General features: G+C 38.0%; 1 protein-coding gene across 1 annotated transcript; it reads right to left on the reverse strand.

Moving 5' to 3' along the window:
* Nucleotides 1–9624: 9624 nt before the first annotated feature.
* Nucleotides 9625–16823, reverse strand: Ramac (RNA guanine-7 methyltransferase activating subunit). The gene is made up of 3 exons (XM_047541128.1): nucleotides 16676–16823; nucleotides 10850–11028; nucleotides 9625–10150 (listed from the first exon to the last, which is right to left on the reverse strand). Exons 2-3 carry the CDS (start codon nucleotides 11017–11019, stop codon nucleotides 9961–9963), a joined length of 360 nt encoding a protein of 119 aa, XP_047397084.1. The 5' UTR covers nucleotides 11020–11028; nucleotides 16676–16823; the 3' UTR covers nucleotides 9625–9960.
* Nucleotides 16824–20583: the final 3760 nt, after the last annotated feature.

Here is a 20583-nt window from a genome sequence, read left to right on the forward strand (position 1 = left end):
TTGCTGAGGCTGGTTTTGAATTCTAATCCTCCTGCCTTAGCTTCCCAAACTGCTGGGATTACAGGCATGCGCCACTGGGCCTGGCTCCAAATGGGCTTTTCATTAAATAGCTTATATAAAATACCTCTTTCATTAGTAACTATTTCCAGCTAACAATGCAATCAATGGTAATACAAACCACCTCAACTTGGGAGTATCAGTTATTTCCTAATAAAAGTTATTTCACTACAGATAACAGTGCTAGGGCATCACTATAGATAATAGCATATATTCCATATGCAGTCAAATATTGTGTTTGGGTTCTACTATAGTTTAGATCTTTGTGTGTGTATGTATGTCGGGGGAAGGTTCTGGGGGATTGAACCTAGAGGTGTTCTATTACTGAGATGCATCCCCAACTCCCTCCCTGGGTTTTTGTTTTGTTTTTTTGAGACAGGGCCTTGTTAAGTTGCTCATGCTTATCTCAAACCTGGGGTCCTGCCTCAGTCTCCTAAATTAAAGGTCTGCACCACTGTGCCCAGATATAGTTTGGATCTTGAATGCCTCCCAATGGCCCATGTGTGAAAGGATTGGTTCCCAGCCTATGATGCTATTGAGAGGTGATATGATGCTTTAAGAGGTGGGACCAAGTGATAAAGTTAGATCACTGGAGGCATGCCCTGAAGGCAATATTTGAACTCAAGTCCCTTCCTCTCTCTCTCTCACTTCCAAACCACCATAACATGACCAGGTCTCCTCTGCCATCATGTACTGCCCCGCCACAGGCCCAAAAGCAACAGGACCAAGAAACCATGAGCCAAGATAAATCTTTTCTTCTTATAAATTGATTATTTCAGGTATTTTGTCACTGTAATAGGATGCTAACACAGGCTAAATCAATCAAGTGAAATAGAAAGTAGAAAATGTTGAAGGTGTAAAAAAAACTGTACTTAGGAACAACATGTAGTGCTTTTATTAGTAGTGCAAAATTAGTCCTGTCACTAACTTTCAGAGTGAAAGATCATTTCCATTTTAGCATTCTAAACTTAAACTGACGAAAGACCCTGCTTTTTTAAAAACTATTTTTTTAGTTGCATATGGGCACAATACCTTTATTTTTATTTATTTATTTTTATGTGGTGCTGAGGATCGAACCCAGTGCCTCACATATGCTAGATTAGCGCTCTAGCACTGAGCTACAACCCCAGCTGGAGACTCTGCTTCTTGGGGCGGGGGAGGGAGAGAGGGAGAGAGGGAGGGGAAACTGACATTTCATCATTCTTTATTCTGTCATAAAGTTCTATATTTTCCTTTAGGTGAATAAAATATAAAAGGAAAAATTATATCCTGGTCTGTTGAACACTGTAAGGAATGCAGCTTTGGAAACCAAAACCATGCTAGAAATCTTCCCAGATATCTTTTTCCTACCTAGAAGAACCCAAACTATTCTCAAAGCAGTGACTCAAGGTTGTTATTCTCCAGATATCCCAAATCCTTCTAGCACTCAGAAACAAAACACAAAAATAGCCAAGTCCCAGGCAAGCTGTTTTCAAACTGACATTAATCTGATAGGTTCAACAATCAACACGTGACATTTTTAAGTCAGTGCCAATTTCCAAACAGCAAATGCTAATTTTAGTTCAACTTTTATACAAACTCTCTTCTATACTTTAAGTGCCTGTTATTTCCTGAAGGATATAGTTTGCTCTCTTTTCTGTTCACATATGAGTTCACATAAGGAAACCAAAACTCCTTAATTCTCAATGTCTCCTCCTCTACCTCATCTTCTATCAGTTACTCTACATCCTTCATACCAACACAGTGCACCACAATCTTTTCTCAACAAATGTTTACACTAGACCTATTATGTGCCCCTGAGGGTTTAATGCTCACCATTCTGGTTTCTATTCTCAAGTTATTCCTTTGGTCATTTGTTTTTATAACTCTGCAAGGGTGGAAGGTAGATATTGTCCCCATTTTCCCAAGTGAACCAATAATCTCAAGAGTTAAGTGAGTGTCTCAAGTACATTGCAAACACAGGACTGGAAGCCAGGACTCCTTAAATCTAATGTGGTATGCAATTCAACAAACTATCTGAAGAATTCTATTTAACATGATTTTGATTTATTCACAGTTAAATTATCTAAGTTTTTTTTTATGTTGTTTTCTGATTTTTTGAAGCAGTAACCGTACCTTTTATTTCTATCTTATTTTAAGCACACAGGGGGAGGCAGATAATGACTCCTAAAACAAAAATTACCACTACCATAGATTATTCATGCAGAATGCAGAAATAACTCAGGTTAAAGGAAGACTTTTCCCATTTTTGCAGATAGGGCCGAATTGGGACCACATGCAACCTACTTGTACCAGGTGTTAAGATATTTAAATACTATGGGAAAATAACCTCTTCAGAGCATCCTGAGAAGCATCTCTCAATCCTATCCCTTGAATCCACAGCTGTTCTAAATGTTGTCAATAGTTGGCACAGTACAGGATCCTGTTCTAATGCCATAGTCAGCTACTGTCTCAACTGGTCAGTGCCTGAGTTTTATCAGCTGATAGGATTTTTAATAATCCCTCTACTTTCAGAGATGATAATGAGATGTGGTCAGGCCATTTTTTACTCTCTGGGCTAAATATCTGTAGTATCAAGATCCACGTTTATGTAAATCACTGGCCTGTTGTCTACTAATATGATTATCTGAGGGTACAGGGAAGAACCATAGGTTAAAAATTTATTTACATCTGTGTGAATATCTGATTAGGTGCATCCTTTCCAATAAAATAGTTACCTGAAAAAGGGTTGGGGTGGAGAAGTAGATCTAGAGCATGGAGAAGTACCTGGGGAAGTCAACCTCAAGAACCCTAGGATGGGGTGCTAAGAGAAAAAGTAGATTTAGGATGTTCACTTTTAATTCCTTTGATTTATGATGAAACTTATATTCTTAATATTCCTCTGAAACCCTTTTCATCAGATAAGAAGCACTGAGTAGTAAAATCCGAATAGCTCAACTTACCAAATCAATAGACTAACTGCCAAAATTTGGGAGTGAAGTTGCTTAAATCTTTTTCAAATTTTTGTTTTGAATAAAACTTATTAGTAATCATTAAAATTATATGAAGTAGAATGAATAATCTGAAAGGAAATGACAGCAGCATCACTATATGTATAGAAGGGGAAGCAGCAAAGATATGCATCTAGAAATGAATAAAACATTGTAAAAATCAACGCAAGTTAAATACCAAAAAAGAGTTAAAATGTAGCACTATCAGTTTTTCAAGATGTTGGACTAAGAGGGTGACTGCATCTCATGTCACTCCAGGACTCAGGATTCAAGAAGAGGAGGTATTGAGAGACTTGGGACCAGTGCAGAGCCCTGGGGTGAGTCTCCCCACTGCGCAAGACTCCCCGGATGGGGCGGTAGTCCCAGAACGCAGGGAACTTTGTGGAGTAGAGTTGCCCAGCGAGACTCCCCTGCTGGAGCAGTGAACCTGGACAACCGGGAGCATCATAGAGGCTTTGGTGTAGAGTGAGGGTCCCAGGCCGGGGCAAGAGGACCGAACCATAGGCAGCTTCTCGGAGGAGGGCCGCCAGCGAGGTACTTCGGTGCAGGGCGAGGCTCCCTGGCCCAAGGCAGTAGGTCCAGACCCCAGGGAACATCGCAGAGGAGGGCTGCCCAGTGAGAGACTCACTCGCAGGGCGAGGCTCCCTGGCCCAGGAGGTAGGTCCCAACCCCTGGGAACGTCACAGAGGAGGGCTGCCCAGCCCAGGAGGTAGTTCTGGACTGAAGGGAATTTCTCGGAGGACAGCTGCCCAGCAAGACTTCCCCACTGGGCAAGGCTTTCCCACCAGGGTGGTAGAACCAGAAACACAGGCCCAGACCAGCCATGCCCCAGCCCACAGTCTAGACCCCTTTGGCTGACCATAGGTCAACAAGTCAGGCGCCTCTGCCCAATAGCAGGGAATATACCCCACCTGAAGGCCACCACTCCTAGAGGGGCAGCTTCCTTGTGGAGCACTGCATTATCAAGTTCCTCCAAAACTTCAGGCTATTGAAGGCTAGGAGGTCAGTTATTGGAAATCTACAGGGACACTATAAGTCAATAGAGGAAATCTGCAATATCTCAGAGTTTCACTCGTAGAGGGGTAGATACCTGAGCAATATGAGAAAACAAGGGCAGAAAATGTCCCAAACAAACCTACATGCTACATCAATAAAATCTAATGACAGCATGGCAGAAGAAATGTCAGAAAGGGAGTTCAGAATGTACATAATTAAAATGATCAGAGAAGCAAACAATGAGATGAAAGAGCAAATGCAGGCTTTGAATGATAGCACCAATCAACAGTTAAAAGAGCAAGTGCAGGAAGCAAGAGATCATTTCAATAAAGAGTTAGAGATACTGAAAAAAAAAAAAAACAGAAATCCTTGAAATGAAGGAAACAATAAACCAAATTAAAAACTCCATAGAAAGCATAACCAGTAGGATAGAACCGCTGGAAGACAGAACCTCAGATATTGAAGACAAAATATTTAATCTTGAAAATAAAGTTGACCAAACAGAGAAGATGGTAAGAAATCATGAACAGAATCTATAAGAATTATGGAATATCATGAAAAGGCCAAATTTAAGAATTATTGGGATTGAAGAAGGCACAGAGAAACAAACCAAAGGAATGAACAATCTATTCAATGAAATAATATCAGAAAATTTCCCAAATCTGAAGACTGAAATGGAAAATCAAGTACAAGAGGCTTACAGGACTCCAAATATACAAAATTACAACAGACCCACACCAAAGCACATTATAATGAAAATACCTAACATACAAAATAAAGACAGAATTTTAAAGGCTGCGAGAGAAAAAAATCAAATTACATTCAGGGGGAAACCAATACAAATATCAACAGATTTTTCAACCCAGATCCTAAAAAATAGAAGGGCCTGGAACAACATTTTTCAAGCTCTGAAAGAAAACGAATGCCAACCAAGAATCTTATACCTAGCAAAACTTACCTTCAGATTTGACGACAAAATAAAATCCTTCCATGATAAACAAAAGCTAAAAGAATTTACAAAAAGAAAGCCAGCACTACAAAACATTCTCAGCAAAATATTCCATGAGGAAGAGATGAAAAACAATGATGTAAATCAGTAAAGGGAGGAACTACCCTAGAGGAATAGCCAAATAAAGGAGAAACCAAGTCGTGTCAAAAAAAAAAAAAAAAAAAAAAGAGCCAAATGACCAGGAATACAAATCATATCTCAATAATAACCCTGAATGTTAATGGCCTGAACTCATGAATCAAAAGACACAGACTGGCAGATTGGATTAAAAAGAAACATCCAACAATATGCTGCCTGGAAGAGACTCATCTCATAGAAAGAGATACCCACAGACTAAAGGTGAAAGGATGGGAAAAAATATACCATGCACATGAACTCAGCAAAAAAGCTGGAGTATCCATCCTCATATCAGATAATGTGGACTTCAAGTCGAAGTTAATTAGAAGGGGGGTTGGGGAGATAGCTCAGTCGGTAGAGTGCTTGCCTTGTAAGCACAAGGCCCTGGGTTCGATCCCTAGCACCCAAAAAAAAAAAAAAAAAAAAAAAAAGAAGTTAATTAGAAGGGATAAAGAAGGACATTTCATACTGCCTAAGGGAAGCATAAATCAGGAAGACATAACAATCGTAAATATCTATGCCCCAAACAGTGGCTCATCCAAGTACCTCAAACAAATCCTTCTCAATTCCAGAAATCAAATAGACCACAACACAATAATACTAGGTGACTTTAACACACCTCTCTCACCACTGGTTAGATCTTCCAAACAAAAATTGAACAAAGAAACCATAGATCTCAATAACAATCTATAATTTAGACTTAACAGACATATATAGAATATACCATCCAACAAAGAGTGAATACACTTTCTTCTCAGCAGCACATGGATCCTTCTCTAAAATAGACCATATATTATGCCACAAAGCTACTGTTAGCAAATACAAGAAGAAAGAGCTACTACCTTGTATTCTATCAGATCATAATGGATTGAAATTAGAAATAAATGACAGAATAAAAAACCAAAACTACTCCAACACCTGGAGATTAAATAATACGCTACTGAATGATGAATGGATAACAGAAGACATCAGGGGGGGAAATAAAAAAATTCTTAGAAGTAAACGAGAACAAAGATACATCATATCAAAATCTCTGGGACACTATGAAAGCAGTACTTAGAGGAAAATTTATTTCATGGAGTGCATTCAATAAAAGAAGAAAAAAAAATCAACAAATAAACGACTTAACACTACAGCTCAAAGCTCTAGAAAAAAAACAGATCAATACCAAAAGTAGTAGAAGACAGGAAATAGTTAAAATCAGAGCTGAAATCAATGAAATTGAAACGAAAGAAACAATCGAAAAAACTGACAAAATAAAAAGTTGGTTCTTTGAAAAAATAAAATCAATAAACCCTTAGTCACACTAACAAAGAGAAGGAGAGAAAAAACTCAAATTACTAAAATTCGGAATGAACAAGGAACTATCACAACAGACAGGAGTGAAATACAAAACATAATTAGAAGCTATTTTGAAAACCTATACTCACAACAAAATAGAAAATCTCGAAGACATCAACAGCTTTCTAGAGACATAAGAATTACCTAAATTGAACCAGGAGGACATACACAATTTAAATAGATCAATTTCAAGTAATGAAATACAAGAAGTCATCAAAAGCCTACCAACAAAGAAAAGTCTGGGACCAGATGGGTTCTCAGCCGAGTTCTACAAAACCTTTAAAGAAGAGCTCATTCCAATACTCCTCAAAGTATTCCATGAAATAGAAGAGGAGAGAACCCTTCCAAACTCATTCTATGACACCAATATCACCCTGATACCTAAACCAGACAGAAATACATCAAAGAAAAGAAAATTTCAGACAAATATCCTTAATGAACATTGATGCAAAAATTCTCAACAAAATTTTAGCAAATTGCATACAAAAATACATTAAAAAGATAGTGCACCACGATCAAGTGGTTTTTATCCCAGGGATGCAAGGCTGGTTCAACATCCAGAAATCAATAAATGTAATTCACCATATCAACAGACTTAAAGTCAAGAATCACATGATTATTTCAACAGATGCAGAAAAAGCATTTGATAAAATACAGCATGCTCAAAACACTAGAAAAAATAGGGATAGAGGGATAGTGGGAACATTCCTTAACATTGTAAAGACCATCTATGCTAAGCCCATGGCCAATATCATTCTAAATGGTGAAAAACTGAAAGCATTCCCCCTAAAAACTGGAACAAGGCAGGGATGCCCTCTTTCACCACTTCTATTCAACATTGTCCTTGAAACTCTAGCCAGAGCAATTAGACAGACCAAAGATATTAAAGGGATATGAATAGGAAAAGAAGAACTCAAACTATCCCTATTTGCTGATGACATGATTATATATTTAGAGGAACTGAGAAATTCCACCAGAAAACTTTTAGAACTCATAAATGAATTCAGTAAAGTAGCAGGATATAAGATCGATGCTCATAAATCTAATGCATTTTTATACATAAATGATGAATCCTCAGAAAGAAGTTGGGAAAACTACCCCATTCACAATAGCCTCAAAAAAAAAAAATACTTGGGAATCAATCTAACAAAAAAGATGAAAGACCTCTACAATGAGAACTACAGAACACTAAAGAAAGAAATTAAAGAAAACCTTAGAAGATGGAAAGATCGCCCATGTTCTTGGATAGGCAGAATTAATATTGTCAAAATGGTCATACTACCAAAAGTGCTATACAGATTCAATGCAATTTCAATTAAAATCCCAATGACGTACCTCACAAGCGATCATGAAATTCATCTGGAAGACTAAGAAACCCAGAATAGCTAAAGCAATCCTTAGCAGGAAGAGTGAAATGGGGTATCACAATACCAGAACTTCAACTATACTACAAAGCAATAGTAACAAAAACGGCATGGTATTGGTATCAAAACAGGTAGATCAATGGTACAGATAGAGGACACAGACATAAACCCAAATAAATACAATTTTCGCAATACTAGACAAAGGTGCCAAAAACATGCAATGGAGAAAAGATAGCCTCTTCAACAAATGGTGCTGGGAAAATTGGAAATTCATATGCAGCAGAATTAAACTAAACCCCTATCTCTCACCCTGCACAAAACTCAACTCAAAATGGATCAAGGACCATGGAATCAGTCCAGAGACCCTGCATCTTATAGAAGAAAAAGTAGGTCCAAATCTTCAACTTGTTGGCTTAGGATCAGACTTCCTTAACAGGATTCCCACAGCACAAGAAATAAAAGCAAGAATAACTGGAATAGATTCAAACCAAAAAGCTTTCTCTCAGCAAAGGAAGGAAACTATCAGCAATGTGAAGAGAGAGCCTACAGAGTGGGAGAAAATCTTTGCCAATCATACTTCAGATAGAGCACTAATTTCCAGAATATATAAAGAACTCAAAAAACTCTACACCAAGAATGCGAATAACCCATTCAACAAATGGGCTAAGGAAATGAACAGACACTTCACAGAAGAAGATCTACAAGCAATCAACAGATATATGAAAAAATGTTCAACATCTCTAGTAATAAGAGAAATGCAAATCAAAACTACCCTAAGATTCCATCTCACCCCATTAGAATGGTGATTATCAAGAATACGAGCAACAACAGGTGTTGGAGAGGATGTGGGGAGAAAGGTACACTCATACATTGCTGGTGGGGTTGCAAATCAGTGCAGCCACTCTGGAAAGCAGTGTGGAGATTCCTTAGAAAACTTGGAATGGAACCACCATTTGACCTAGCTATCCCACTCCTTGACCTATACCCAAAGGACTTAAAATCAGCATACTACAGTGATGCAACCACATCAATGTTCACAGCTGCTCAATTCACAATAACTAGATCGTGGAACCAACCTAGATGCCCTTCAATTGATGAATAGATAAAGAAATTGTGATATATATATATATATATGCACACACACACACACAATGGAATATTACTCGGCCATAAAGAATGATAAAATTATGGCATTGGCAGGCAAATGGATGAAATTGGAGAATATCATGCTAAATGAGATAAGCCAATCTCGAAAACCAAGGATGAATGATCTCGCTGATGATGACACATAATGGGGAGTGGGAGGAGGGAAGAATGGAGGAAGGAGGGACTGTATAGAGGGAAAAGAGGGGTGGGAGGGGTGGAGGGGGAGGAAAAAATAACAGAATCAATCAAACATCATTACCCTATGTAATTGTATGATTACGCAAATGGTATCCTGTTACTCCATGTACAAACAGAAATAACATGTATCCCATTTGTTTACAATAAAAATAAATTAAAATTAAAAAATAATTTGAATTAATTATAGAGCTAACTCATACCTGTGGAGTAAGAAATCACAAAGTAGTATAGGCATATAACCAAAGCCAAAAGAAATACATAGTTGTTTTACCTTTCAACTACTGATGTTATATACAGTACATAAGTACAGTTGTGCATTAATGAACTGATTAACAACCCTCTGTAGAATTTCAGAAATAAGTACATCTGAACATATGGATATTCATTATCTTACAAAGTAAAGGCAAGCATTTCTATTTTGAAGTTTTTATTTCTGTGTTAAGGTAGAGAACTTCTGGAGGTGAAACAAGGAAAATACACCAACTCAGAACACTATTAAGTAATGAAACAAAGAAGAATCCGAGGTAGAATCAAGGAATATAATCCATGATGTTTTTAGGAGAGTATTTATTCCCAGCAACCATCACATCTTTCCAGTAAAATCTGTTTTTTAAATCTTAAATTCCAAAAAATTAATAATTCATTCTCTAAATGGATGGGAAACTATAACCAAGAGAAGACAAAAGACATTTTGTCATGTTAACAAAGTAAATGGTTTTTCTAAAAGATGTCGACATTTCTATCAGTAGTAACCATAGGGAGGTCGTTGGTTATAACCATATTGTCCATATTGAGGTGGATAGTAAGGTTCCTGTCTGTGTTGTGGGGGGTAATTGTTACCCCAGGATCGTCCATGCCACTGATTTGATCGATTGTCACTTGGCCATCCCCGTCTGCTATCCCTACCTCTAAACTGTCTGTTATCTTGCAGCCTACAACAAAACAAAAAGGTTTTAAAACTTCCCTTATTAAAAAACCAAAAAAAAAAAAAAAAAAAAAAAGAGAAATCTATCCCAGTGCATATGAATTTTCAAACTGATATATAACAAATAAAAGTAAAAAACATTTTTCTCTACAGAACATACAGCACCAATTAGCCAAAACTTTCCTAAGAGTTAAATCATTCTTCCAGCATCATAATGGATACACTTCACAGAGAAATACACAAATAAACATAAACCCAAACAAAATATGACAGTTCTGGATCAAACTGAAATCTATTCATTGTATAAAATCAGTACAGTAATTTATGCCTTTGATACTTTGAACCATGAAGTAGAAATAATTTCCAACTTATTTCTAAAGTAAAATAAAGTAATACTTTTAAATGGAATCGAGCACAAAGATAATTTTAGAAGTATATCTGAAAAAAAAAAGTATATCTGCAAAGAAAATCAGTCTACAAGAACATAAAAACATACATACTGATGAACAGCAAGGGAAAGAATACATGTGCGGAATAATATTAAAGCAAATATTTGTTGGCACTTCCTATATGCCAAGCAGTTACTAGGCAGTAGGTATACCATGGTGAAAACACTGACTGCTGCTTTCACTGGCCTTATGGTCAAGTAGACTAAAGCTACTCTCTCCCAAATCAACATCTGCATTTATTCTCAAGAAATACATACCGATTGCCTCTATTTCTTTGGTTTCCACCAGCTCTGCTATTCCATTCCTCAATAATTGGAGGGGTTTCAGGAGGACGTTTCAAGTATTCCTGGTACTCTTTATCATCTTCTGTGAATCTATTTGCAAACATCTCTTCAAAATTTGGAACAGCTTCAGAAGTGTCAGTCATCCTGAAATTCTGTACAGATTTAAGATGTTTACATTAAGAATTTTTAAAAAATCAACACTATCTTATCTGATAATGAATGAAGTCAGGAATGAACAACTTTTGGCAGGCTATTCATAGAAGCTCCTGTGTTCTTTTAACTTAACATAGTTTTGGGACATTTAGTTCAACATTTCTTGACTACTACCATCAGGTACTGTACTCAACTAGGAGCCCACAATGCGAAGATGAAAAATATATCATGGACCCTACCCCTCAAACACTCCCAGTCTAATAGAAGAGATAGAAGTGATAAATACAAAGGGAAGAGCATATGTTAAGAAATGAGGCTAGAGAGATAAGCAGGGGACAAATTATGAAAAATTTTGTATTCAATGCAATTTAGCATTTTTTCTGGTAGGCAATGGTACACTTAAGATGGGACATCTGGGGCTGGGGAGATAGCTCAGTTGGTAGAGTGCTGTGCCCTGGGTTCGTTCCCCAGCACCCAAAAAAAAAAAAAAAAAAAAAAAAGATGGGAAGTCTCAGCATCCAATTTACCATTTAAAAGGATGGCTTTTCTAAAAGGGTAGAGAATAGATTTGTGAAATTAGACAAAAGGGAGATTACTGCTATGATGTAGGCAATATGCTGGAGGGTTAACCTGAGGCAGGGACTTTGAGAACAGTTTCAAAAGAATTTTAGGAGGAATGAATCACTGATGAGATGTTGGTAAAGAGGGAAAACTAAAACAACTCTGAGGCCTCTCACCAAATGAATGGACAGATTCTGGTGCAAAAGGAACTATAGGAAGAGTAAAGATATACACTGAGTTTGAAGTTAGCTATGGCACATATATCCAAAAAGAGAGCCAATTCAGTTAACTATCTGAGAGTAAGAGATAGGTTGAAGATGAATATGGGAGATATCGGCAATGTTGGTAGTTAATGCTGTAAGAATAGGTGAGATTCTTTTTTCCCCCACATTTTTATTGATGAATTATAGTTATACAAAATGATGGGATTTGTTGTTACATATTTGTACATGCACACAATATAACAATATAAATTGGTCCAGCACTTCCCCTGTCCCTTCCCCCATTCTATCCCCCGTCCCTCTACTGATCTCCTTTTGATTTTCATGAGATCCAGCACTCCCACTCTTGTTTTCTTTTCTTTCTCTCTAGCTTCCACATGAGAGAAAACATACAACTCTTGATCACCTGAGTTTGACTTATTTCACTTAACATAATGGTCTCTAGTCATTTTCCTGCAAATGATGTCTTTTCATTTTTAATGGTTGAGTAATATTTCATTGTGTATATATGCCACATTTTCTTTATCCATTCATTCACTGATGAACACATAGGCTATTTCCATAGTTTGGCTATTGTGAACTGTGCTGCTATAAAAATGGGTATGCGTGATTTACTACAGTATGATGACTTTAATTCTTTAGGATAAATACCAAGGGGTGGTCTATATGATGATTTCACGCCTAGTCTTTTAAGGAACTTCCATACTGATTTCCATAATAGTTGTACTAATTACAGTCCTACCAACAGCATAAAAGTATTCCTTTTTCTCCATATCCTCTATAGCATTTATTATTTGTATTCTTGATGACTGCCATTCTGACTGGTGTGAGATGAAATCTCAGGGCAGTTTTGATTTGCATTTCCCTAATTGCTAATGATATTGAACATTTTTTCATATATTTGTTAGTCATTTGTATTTCTTCTTTTGAGAAGTGTTTAATTCGTTTGCCCATTTATTTTTATTTTTTAAAATTTTATTTTATTATTTTTTTTGCGGTGCTGGGGATTGAACCCAGGGCCTTGTGCTTGTGAGGCAGGCACTCTTGCCCATTTATTAATAGGGTTCTTTGTTATAAGCTTTTTGAGTTCTTTATATATTGTAGACATTAATCCATCAGAGAGCGCTAGAAAAGATTTTCTCCCATTCTGTAGGTTCTCTCTTTATATTCCTAATTGTTTTCTTTGTTGTGTAAAAACTTTCTATTTTGATGCCATCCCATTTATTAACTCTTGGCATTACTTCCAGAGCTTTAGAGATCCTACTGACAAAGTGGTTGCCTGTGCCTATTTGCTGGAGTGTTGACCTTTTATGTTCTTCTAGGAGTTGCGTAGTTTCTGGTCTAATTCCTAGGTCTTTGATCCATTTTGAGTTGACTTTTGTGCAGGATGAGAGATAAGGGTCTAGTTTTATTCTTCCACATGTTGGTCACCAGTTTTTCTAGCATCATTTGTTTAAAAGGCTGTTTTTCCCCAATATATGTTTTTGGCACCTCTGTGTGGATCTGTCTCTGTGTCTTCTACTCTATACCATTGGTCTGTCTGTTTTTATGCCAGGACGACAGTTTGTTAGTTCTATAGTATAACTGGAAGTTAGATATTGTGATGCTTCTAGCACTGCTTTTCTGGCTTAGAATTGCTTTGGCTATTGAAAGGAAAAGCTATTGATTTTGTGTGTCAATTTTGTAACCCACTACTTTGTCAATTTTTTTTAAATTTAAACTTTTAGTTGTAAATGGACACAATATTGTATTTGTTTGTCTTTATGTGGTGCTGAGGATTGAACCCACTGCCTACACATGCTAGGCAAGCACTCCACAACTAAGCTACAACCCCAGCCCTACTTTGCCAAATTTATTAGCCCTAGCAGTCTTTCAGTGACTTTTTTTGGATTTTCCAGATATAGGATCATTAGATGAGATTATTTTAGAGTGTGTCAAAGAAGAGAACGCTGGAGAACATGAACATTTAAAAAATAGTAAAAGAAGGGATAAGAGAACACACAGAGATAGAGGACAATCAGAATAGATTATCATACAAAGCAAAAGGATAAAGAATGGTCAAAAGTGGTAATACAGTGATAGAAAAACAAAAATAATTAAATTAAATTTAGCCATAAGTAGCTGATTATTTTAGAGTAGCTGGAATTGAAGCAGGACTGCAATTGATAAGAGAAGTAATTGTAAAGTAAGGAATTAGGGATCTACAGAGTGTAGACAAAGCTTAAGAAGACTGGGTAAAAAAAAAAAAACAAAGGAGAAAAACGGGCAAGCTCCAAGTGATGACACATGCACAACTGTAGTCCCAGTTACTGGGGAAGGTGAGACAGGAGGGTCCTTTAAGTCCAGGAGTTTGGGGCCAGCCTGGACAACTTTTTGAAAGTCTGTCATGTTAAAAAAAAAAAAAAAAAAAAAAAGCCAAAATGAAAAGTTGTACCCCATTTTGTGTACAATGAACCAAAAAAAAAAGAAAAAAAATCAGTAGCTAAGGTGTTAATGAGACATTATCTCATATTATTTTACCCAGGATAAAATACTTGTAATTGTTTCTGAGATAAAGAAACAGACAATAAAAAGGAAAAGATTTAAAATACAAGGGAGATACAAAAACAAAAAGGCAAGTAGGAAAGCATTTAAATGCCCAGCTATTAAAATTTAGGATAACTGCTTTATAAAGGTATCCATTGTATTCTTATTCCAAATCCTGTGAAAAATGACAATAAAACTACTATAAAGATACTGCCTAGTGGTTATAAAAACTGAAATCTGTATCAGCGAAGTTTTCCAGGACAGTAATGAATTCATTCAATAGGTAGTATAGTATTTCTTCACCCATAGTCTCAGCCCTCTAAATGTAGGAAAAATTTTGGCTTAGCCGACAGAAGTTCTAATCCTTGAGAAAACAAGGTAAAAAGTTCACTTTCTTTAGTCTTCCTTGACCAAGTACTGGTCAGCATTACCAACCCCTATCTTTTCTAATCCAAACTCAAGGTTTCTGCTCTTTGCCTCAAGATTCCTAAAACCTGCCAGGTGAAGTGGAACATGCCTGTAATTCTAGCATTTGGCAAGCTGAGGCTGGAGGATAATCTGAGCCCAGGAGTTCAAGATCAGCCTGGGCAATATATGGAGACCCCATGTTTAAAAAAAAAAAAGACTTATAAAACCAATTTTATAATTTGAGGCATTAACAGCATACTGAAACTTCAAAACCAAACCTTTCCCCTCGTATCTGACATCCCCAAATCACTTTTCTTCCTGTATTAACTCAACTGCTAAACAAAGTTTTGACAAGGAGATGGTTTAATGGAAGACAGCTTCTTTATTAGTTTGTGTTTTCTCCAAGCCCCCCAAACATGACACATTTATAACTGGGTGTGGTGGCACAGGCCTGTAATCCCAGCAACTTGGGAGGCTGAGTCAGGAGGATCACAAGTGTGAAGCCAGCCTCAGCAACTTAGTGAGATCCTGTCTCAAAAATAAAAAAAAATAAAAATGGCTGGGGATGTGGTTCAGTGGTTAAATGCACCTGGATTCAATACCTGAAAGGAGGGATCCATATTTATAACATTTATCCTATTTATCCTGACAAAATTAAACCAGAATTATTGTTTGGATACAAGAAACAAAATTTACATGCTCTACCTTTCAGGCTATTGAAATAGCATACTCTCAATGCATCTGGGATTGGCAAACTAAAGTCAAATACCCAAATCCAAGAAATGAATTTTACACCAAATTCGGATAACTTTACAAATAAATTCACAGGAACTACAGAAATCACTATAAAGATGACTTATACCTAATCCACATAGGCAATAAAATGGTAGGGCATGGAAAATGTGCTATTCTATTTTTGTGTTCTCCCACAGCTCTCCCAACACACAAGTAAACAAATACCATCTTGTTTTTGTACTAGGGATTGAACCCAAGGCCTCTACCACTAGGGATGCAGTTCCCCAGTCTCCCCTGCCTCTGACACTTTTTTTCTAATTCTGACATATAAGGCTGGCCTTGAACTTGCGATCCTCCTGCCTCAGTCTCCTGAGTCTCTGGGATTACAGGTGTTTTGCCATCGCACTCAGTTTACACAGAATTCTTAATTGCTGCAAGCTTTAACATATGTGATGCAAATGCACTGTTGAATGTTTGGCTTGTTTTAAATCTTTGAGCGGGGTAAACGCCACCCACACCCACACCCACAGACACACACACACACACACACACACACAAACTTGAAGAAAATCCTCAAAAAATGGGGAGAAGGGACTAGGTACATAAAGGCCTCGGTCAATGAAGCGGTGGAATTAAAAGTGCTCTGAAAACTTTCAACGCTGAGTCCAAACAGGGAATTTGCTTACCCTGAAGTCTTAGAAGAGGATACAACACACGTTCTCTGGACATTCAGAACGAACAAGCAAATTCCAGCATTCACAAATGGTATTCCTTTTTTGTTGCGGGGGGTGGGGGAAGCCACAGTCATTCAGATTTGTATTCGAACACCTCATTCATTTACCACAAATAAAACCACACAGAACTTTCGATGTAGGCGACAAACCCAGGTACTGACTAACCCGGTGATATTTAGTTGCTCTGGGAGGTGGGCTTAGTGAACAGACGAAGATAACTGTACAACTGCGTTTTTCAGTCTGACCTCAAAGAACATCACAGGTTGTTCACCAAGGCTCTGACAGATCTGCTCCCTCCCGAAGGATCTTAACTGTCTAGACCCGAGGGAAATTATAAAAGCCGTGAGAGAAGTGGCTTTCGGTTTGGCCAGTCCCGACCATCTCAACCATAGAAAACAATTCGTCGACCATATAGCTCCGCCCGCTCCCTTCCTCCCGGTTTCCCCGAAAGGGCAACTAACCCGCCAAAGGCTGTGTCTGTCCAGAGCCCGCCGGCCAGACTCGCGGCGGAAGCGACCTCCCGCCCCACCACACAGCGTAAGGCCGGACCACTTCAGCTCTTTTAGGTAACTGAGCCTCTCCCGCTGGAATCCAGCAACCACCCGACTTCCGCTTCCGGCAAGCAAATGGAAAGGTTGCAGGCAAGTCTCGCGATATCTAGAATTCCCTGTGGTTGTTTTTTTTTTTTTTTGCCATGCCCCTTTCTTCGAAAGGTGGTGAGATTGCGGGTATAGACTCCAGTGATCAGGTAGCGGCGGAGGGTGAATGAGACAGTCTTCGCTTTCAGCCTGCCCAGTGACAGAGCCGCAGACGCCACGGTCTATATACTTCACAGTCTGTTTATGCCGGTGACTGGTCGGAACGCAAGTTTTGGGATGCCTAGAAGGGGCGGGAAAGGCGACCTCGGAACTGCTGGCGGGGTCTGTGGAGAAGCAGGGTGGGGAGCAGACACAACCGGACTATTCCGGCAGTGCCGCATCTCACTCCCGCCAGAGCAAGTCGTGGTAGTAAGATTTCTGTAGTCCCTTTGGTACGTTTTTGCGGAAACATTCCACCTTTGCTCCACCTGCAGTGTAGGTGCCAAGAATCCTGTTTCTTCTCGAATGTTCCTCAGGTGAAGAAATGCTGAGTGTTCCAAACCTAACGACCGTTTTCCTCGCAAATGACTTCCCAGACCTTGCACTCCTCTTAATTCAACCAACTTGGAAACTTCAATGCCTAAATTGGATGCCCTTTTTTTCCTACCTTTGCTTCTATTAGTGACCAAGTTCTGTCGATTCTATTCCTGCAGTAAATTCAGCATTCGTCCACTCGCCTTACCCACTGCCTACACCTAATCAAAGTTGTTATTGTTCTTTGGATGACGGGAATGAAGTACTTCTCATTGATGCCCTTCATCTAACATCACTCCCCTGGCAGCCTATAGATTTTGTTGTTTTCAAGCATAACTGATGCAAAATTATTCTTTGACTCCCTTTGCCTGTAGACTAAAAGCCAAATTTATTATCTTGGATTTAAAACCCTATTTTCTCCTCTTCCCTTTTCATCCTCTCCTTGCACCTGGTAAAACAGACCATATGAAGTACTTCATGCGTGAACCAGGAAAGATTCCAATTCTTTGAGCCTGGGAAATTGGGACTGAAAATGAATATCCATAGGGTAAGTTAGTTTTACAGCAAAAATGAGCTTAGAGAACTGGGGTTGTGGCTCAGTGGTAGAGTGCTTACCTAGCATGTGTGAGTCAATGGGTTTGATTCTCAGCACCATATAAAACAAACAAATAAATAAATAAAAGATATTCTAAAAAAATGAGCTCAGAGCTCAAACAGTTTTGTGAAATTTGTGGTGATAGTGAAATATCCCAGAGGAAATTTCTAAAGGATTGTTAGAAATACAGAGCTAAAGCTCAGGAAAGAGAGGCTATGCTTAAATATTATAAATGCGGGCTGGGGATATAGCTCAGTTGGTAAAGTGCTTGCCTTGCAAGCACAAGGCCCTGGGTTCAATCCCCAGAACCGCAAAAAGAAAAAAAAAAAAAAATTATAAATGTGTGAGTCATGCATGTAGTATTTATAAAGAGAAGAAGGCCAAGACCTATACCTTAGAAAATACCCATATTTCAGAAGCAAGAATAGGAGATACAAAACTTGAAGACAAACAATGTAACAATTGAAAAACTAAGAAAAATGCTTCCCCACCTAGGGTCAGGAGTTAATGAGGATGTTTGGAAACAGAGGTGTTGTTGTAGGCTAATTTGCTTTTCTCTTTGTGTGTTGGTTAGCTTTCTGTCACGCTGACAAAGTACTTGTGATAATCAACTTAATAAGGGGAAAGATTTATTTTGGCTCCTGGTTGCAGAGATTTCAGTCCATGATCACTTGACCTGGGGGCAACTCAGTACATCATGCTGGAAGCACATTATGGAAGAAACCTGTTTACCTCATAGCAGAAAACAGAGGAAACAGGGGTAGACAGGAAGGGACCAGAGCCCCAATATCCCCTTTAAGGGCATCCTGCTGATGACCTAACTTCCTCCTATTAGACCCCACTCAAGCATTACCAATTTTCAGGTCTTCAAATGAAACTATTTCTACCTACAATGTTTTCTTATACTATTATATATTATCAATTATTGTACCTCATTTTCTGACATCAGAAAGTAATCTGATCCATGGCAGAGTATTTTCTAAATAACTGATATTTAAACTTTTCATTAGAACCATTTTTGGGGAAATGTACTTATTTGAATGTACTTATTTAAATTTAGTACTTATTTCCCTGGTATAACCAGAGTATTTGGGCCATAATTTAATTTTTGCTTAGCAACTAAAGGTCATAGTTAGAGTGTCAGTTAAATTCCACTGGATAATAATACTTTGAGGCCTTATTATATGCATGGGAAAGATTGCCCTTTACTAACTGATTTTGAGCTGTGGGAATGGCTTAGTGGTAGAGTACACACTTAGATTGCATTAGGCCCTGGAGTCAATCTGAAGCACTACATATATATACAAGTTGGTTTTGGTCAGGTATACTGCTGCCCACCTATAATCATAGCCTCATGAGAGGTTGAGGCAAGAGGATCAATTTAATAAGACTGTCTCAAAATAAAATAAAGGGCTAAGGACATAGCTCAGTGGTAGAGCTCCTGTATAGCACAAATAAGACCCTGGGTTTAATCCCCAGTACTGAAGGAAAAAAATGTTGACTTTGCTATCTATGTTATTTTCTCCTTCCACATAACTATGTGTATGTGTGTGGGTTACTGGGGATTGAATCTAGGGGCACTCCTACCACTGAGCTACATCTCTAGCTCTTTTTATTTTTTATTTGAAACAGATTCTCACTAAGTTTCCCAGTCTGGCCTCAAACTTGTGATCTTCCTGTCTCAGCCTGTTGACTGCTGACTTGTTGAGATTACAGGTATGTGCCACCATGCCTGGCTATCCATCATTTTTTTAGTGGCATTTGTTTAGAAAATTGAGTTATAGATATCATGCCTTTTTTTTTTTTTTTTTTAATCTAGCAGTCTTTATTTTCTATTTATTTTGCAGTACTGGGGATTGAACTCAGGGCTTTACACATGCTAGGCAAGTGCTTTACCACTGAGCTGCACCTCGAGCCCTACATCTTGCTATCATTATTTTTTAAATTTTTTAAAAGGTGAGTTTAATCTGTTTACTTTTTAAACTTTATTTTATTTATTTATATTTTATGTGGTGCTGAGGATCAAACCCAGTGCCTCACACATGCCAGGCAAGCACTCTACCACTGAACCACAACCCCTGCCCCATCTAGCTGTCTTTAAAAAAGGGGAAATAGGCTGACATATAAACTATCACTCAGTATAATACCTGGCATCCAGAAGGTATTAGAATATATTTGGCAATTGGAAAAGATAATAGTCAAAATCAGAACTTGAAAATTGGATCATTTTAAGGCAGTCCAGACTTTCCTATAGGCAATATACATTGCCTATATACAAATATACAAACTATAGGCAATATACATTGAAGTAATTCATCATTAAATGTGTTTTTATACTTTGTGTTGCACTGAAGCACAAAATTTCATGTTCTATTACTTGAAGCATAAAACCTAGTTGAATACCTTACTGAAAAAGAAACAATGAAGTGGCTCTGTGGTGCTTGCCTATAATCCCAACTGCTCAGGAGGCTGAGGCAGGAGAATTGTGAGTTCAAAGGCAACCTCAGCAATGGCAAGGTGCTAGGCAACTCGGTCTGTCTTTAAATAATACACAAAATAGGGCTGGGGATGTGACTCAGTGCTTAGATATCCCTGAGTTCAATCCCTGGTACTACCCCGCCACAAAAAGTAACAATGAAGCACCCATTATACTCCCCTTTCA

The sequence above is a fragment of the Sciurus carolinensis genome, chromosome 2 (genome assembly GCF_902686445.1).
Source record: "Sciurus carolinensis chromosome 2, mSciCar1.2, whole genome shotgun sequence".
NCBI classification, from domain to species: domain Eukaryota; kingdom Metazoa; phylum Chordata; class Mammalia; order Rodentia; family Sciuridae; genus Sciurus; species Sciurus carolinensis.

Bases quoted from the DNA above. Each gene is read 5' to 3' on its own strand.
- Ramac (XM_047541128.1), bottom strand. From the start codon at position 11,019: ATGACTGACACTTCTGAAGCTGTTCCAAATTTTGAAGAGATGTTTGCA. The intron at 10,151-10,849 runs GTATGTATTTCT...GTTTTGTTGTAG, and splicing joins CAAAGAAATAGAGGCAATCG to GCTGCAAGATAACAGACAGT.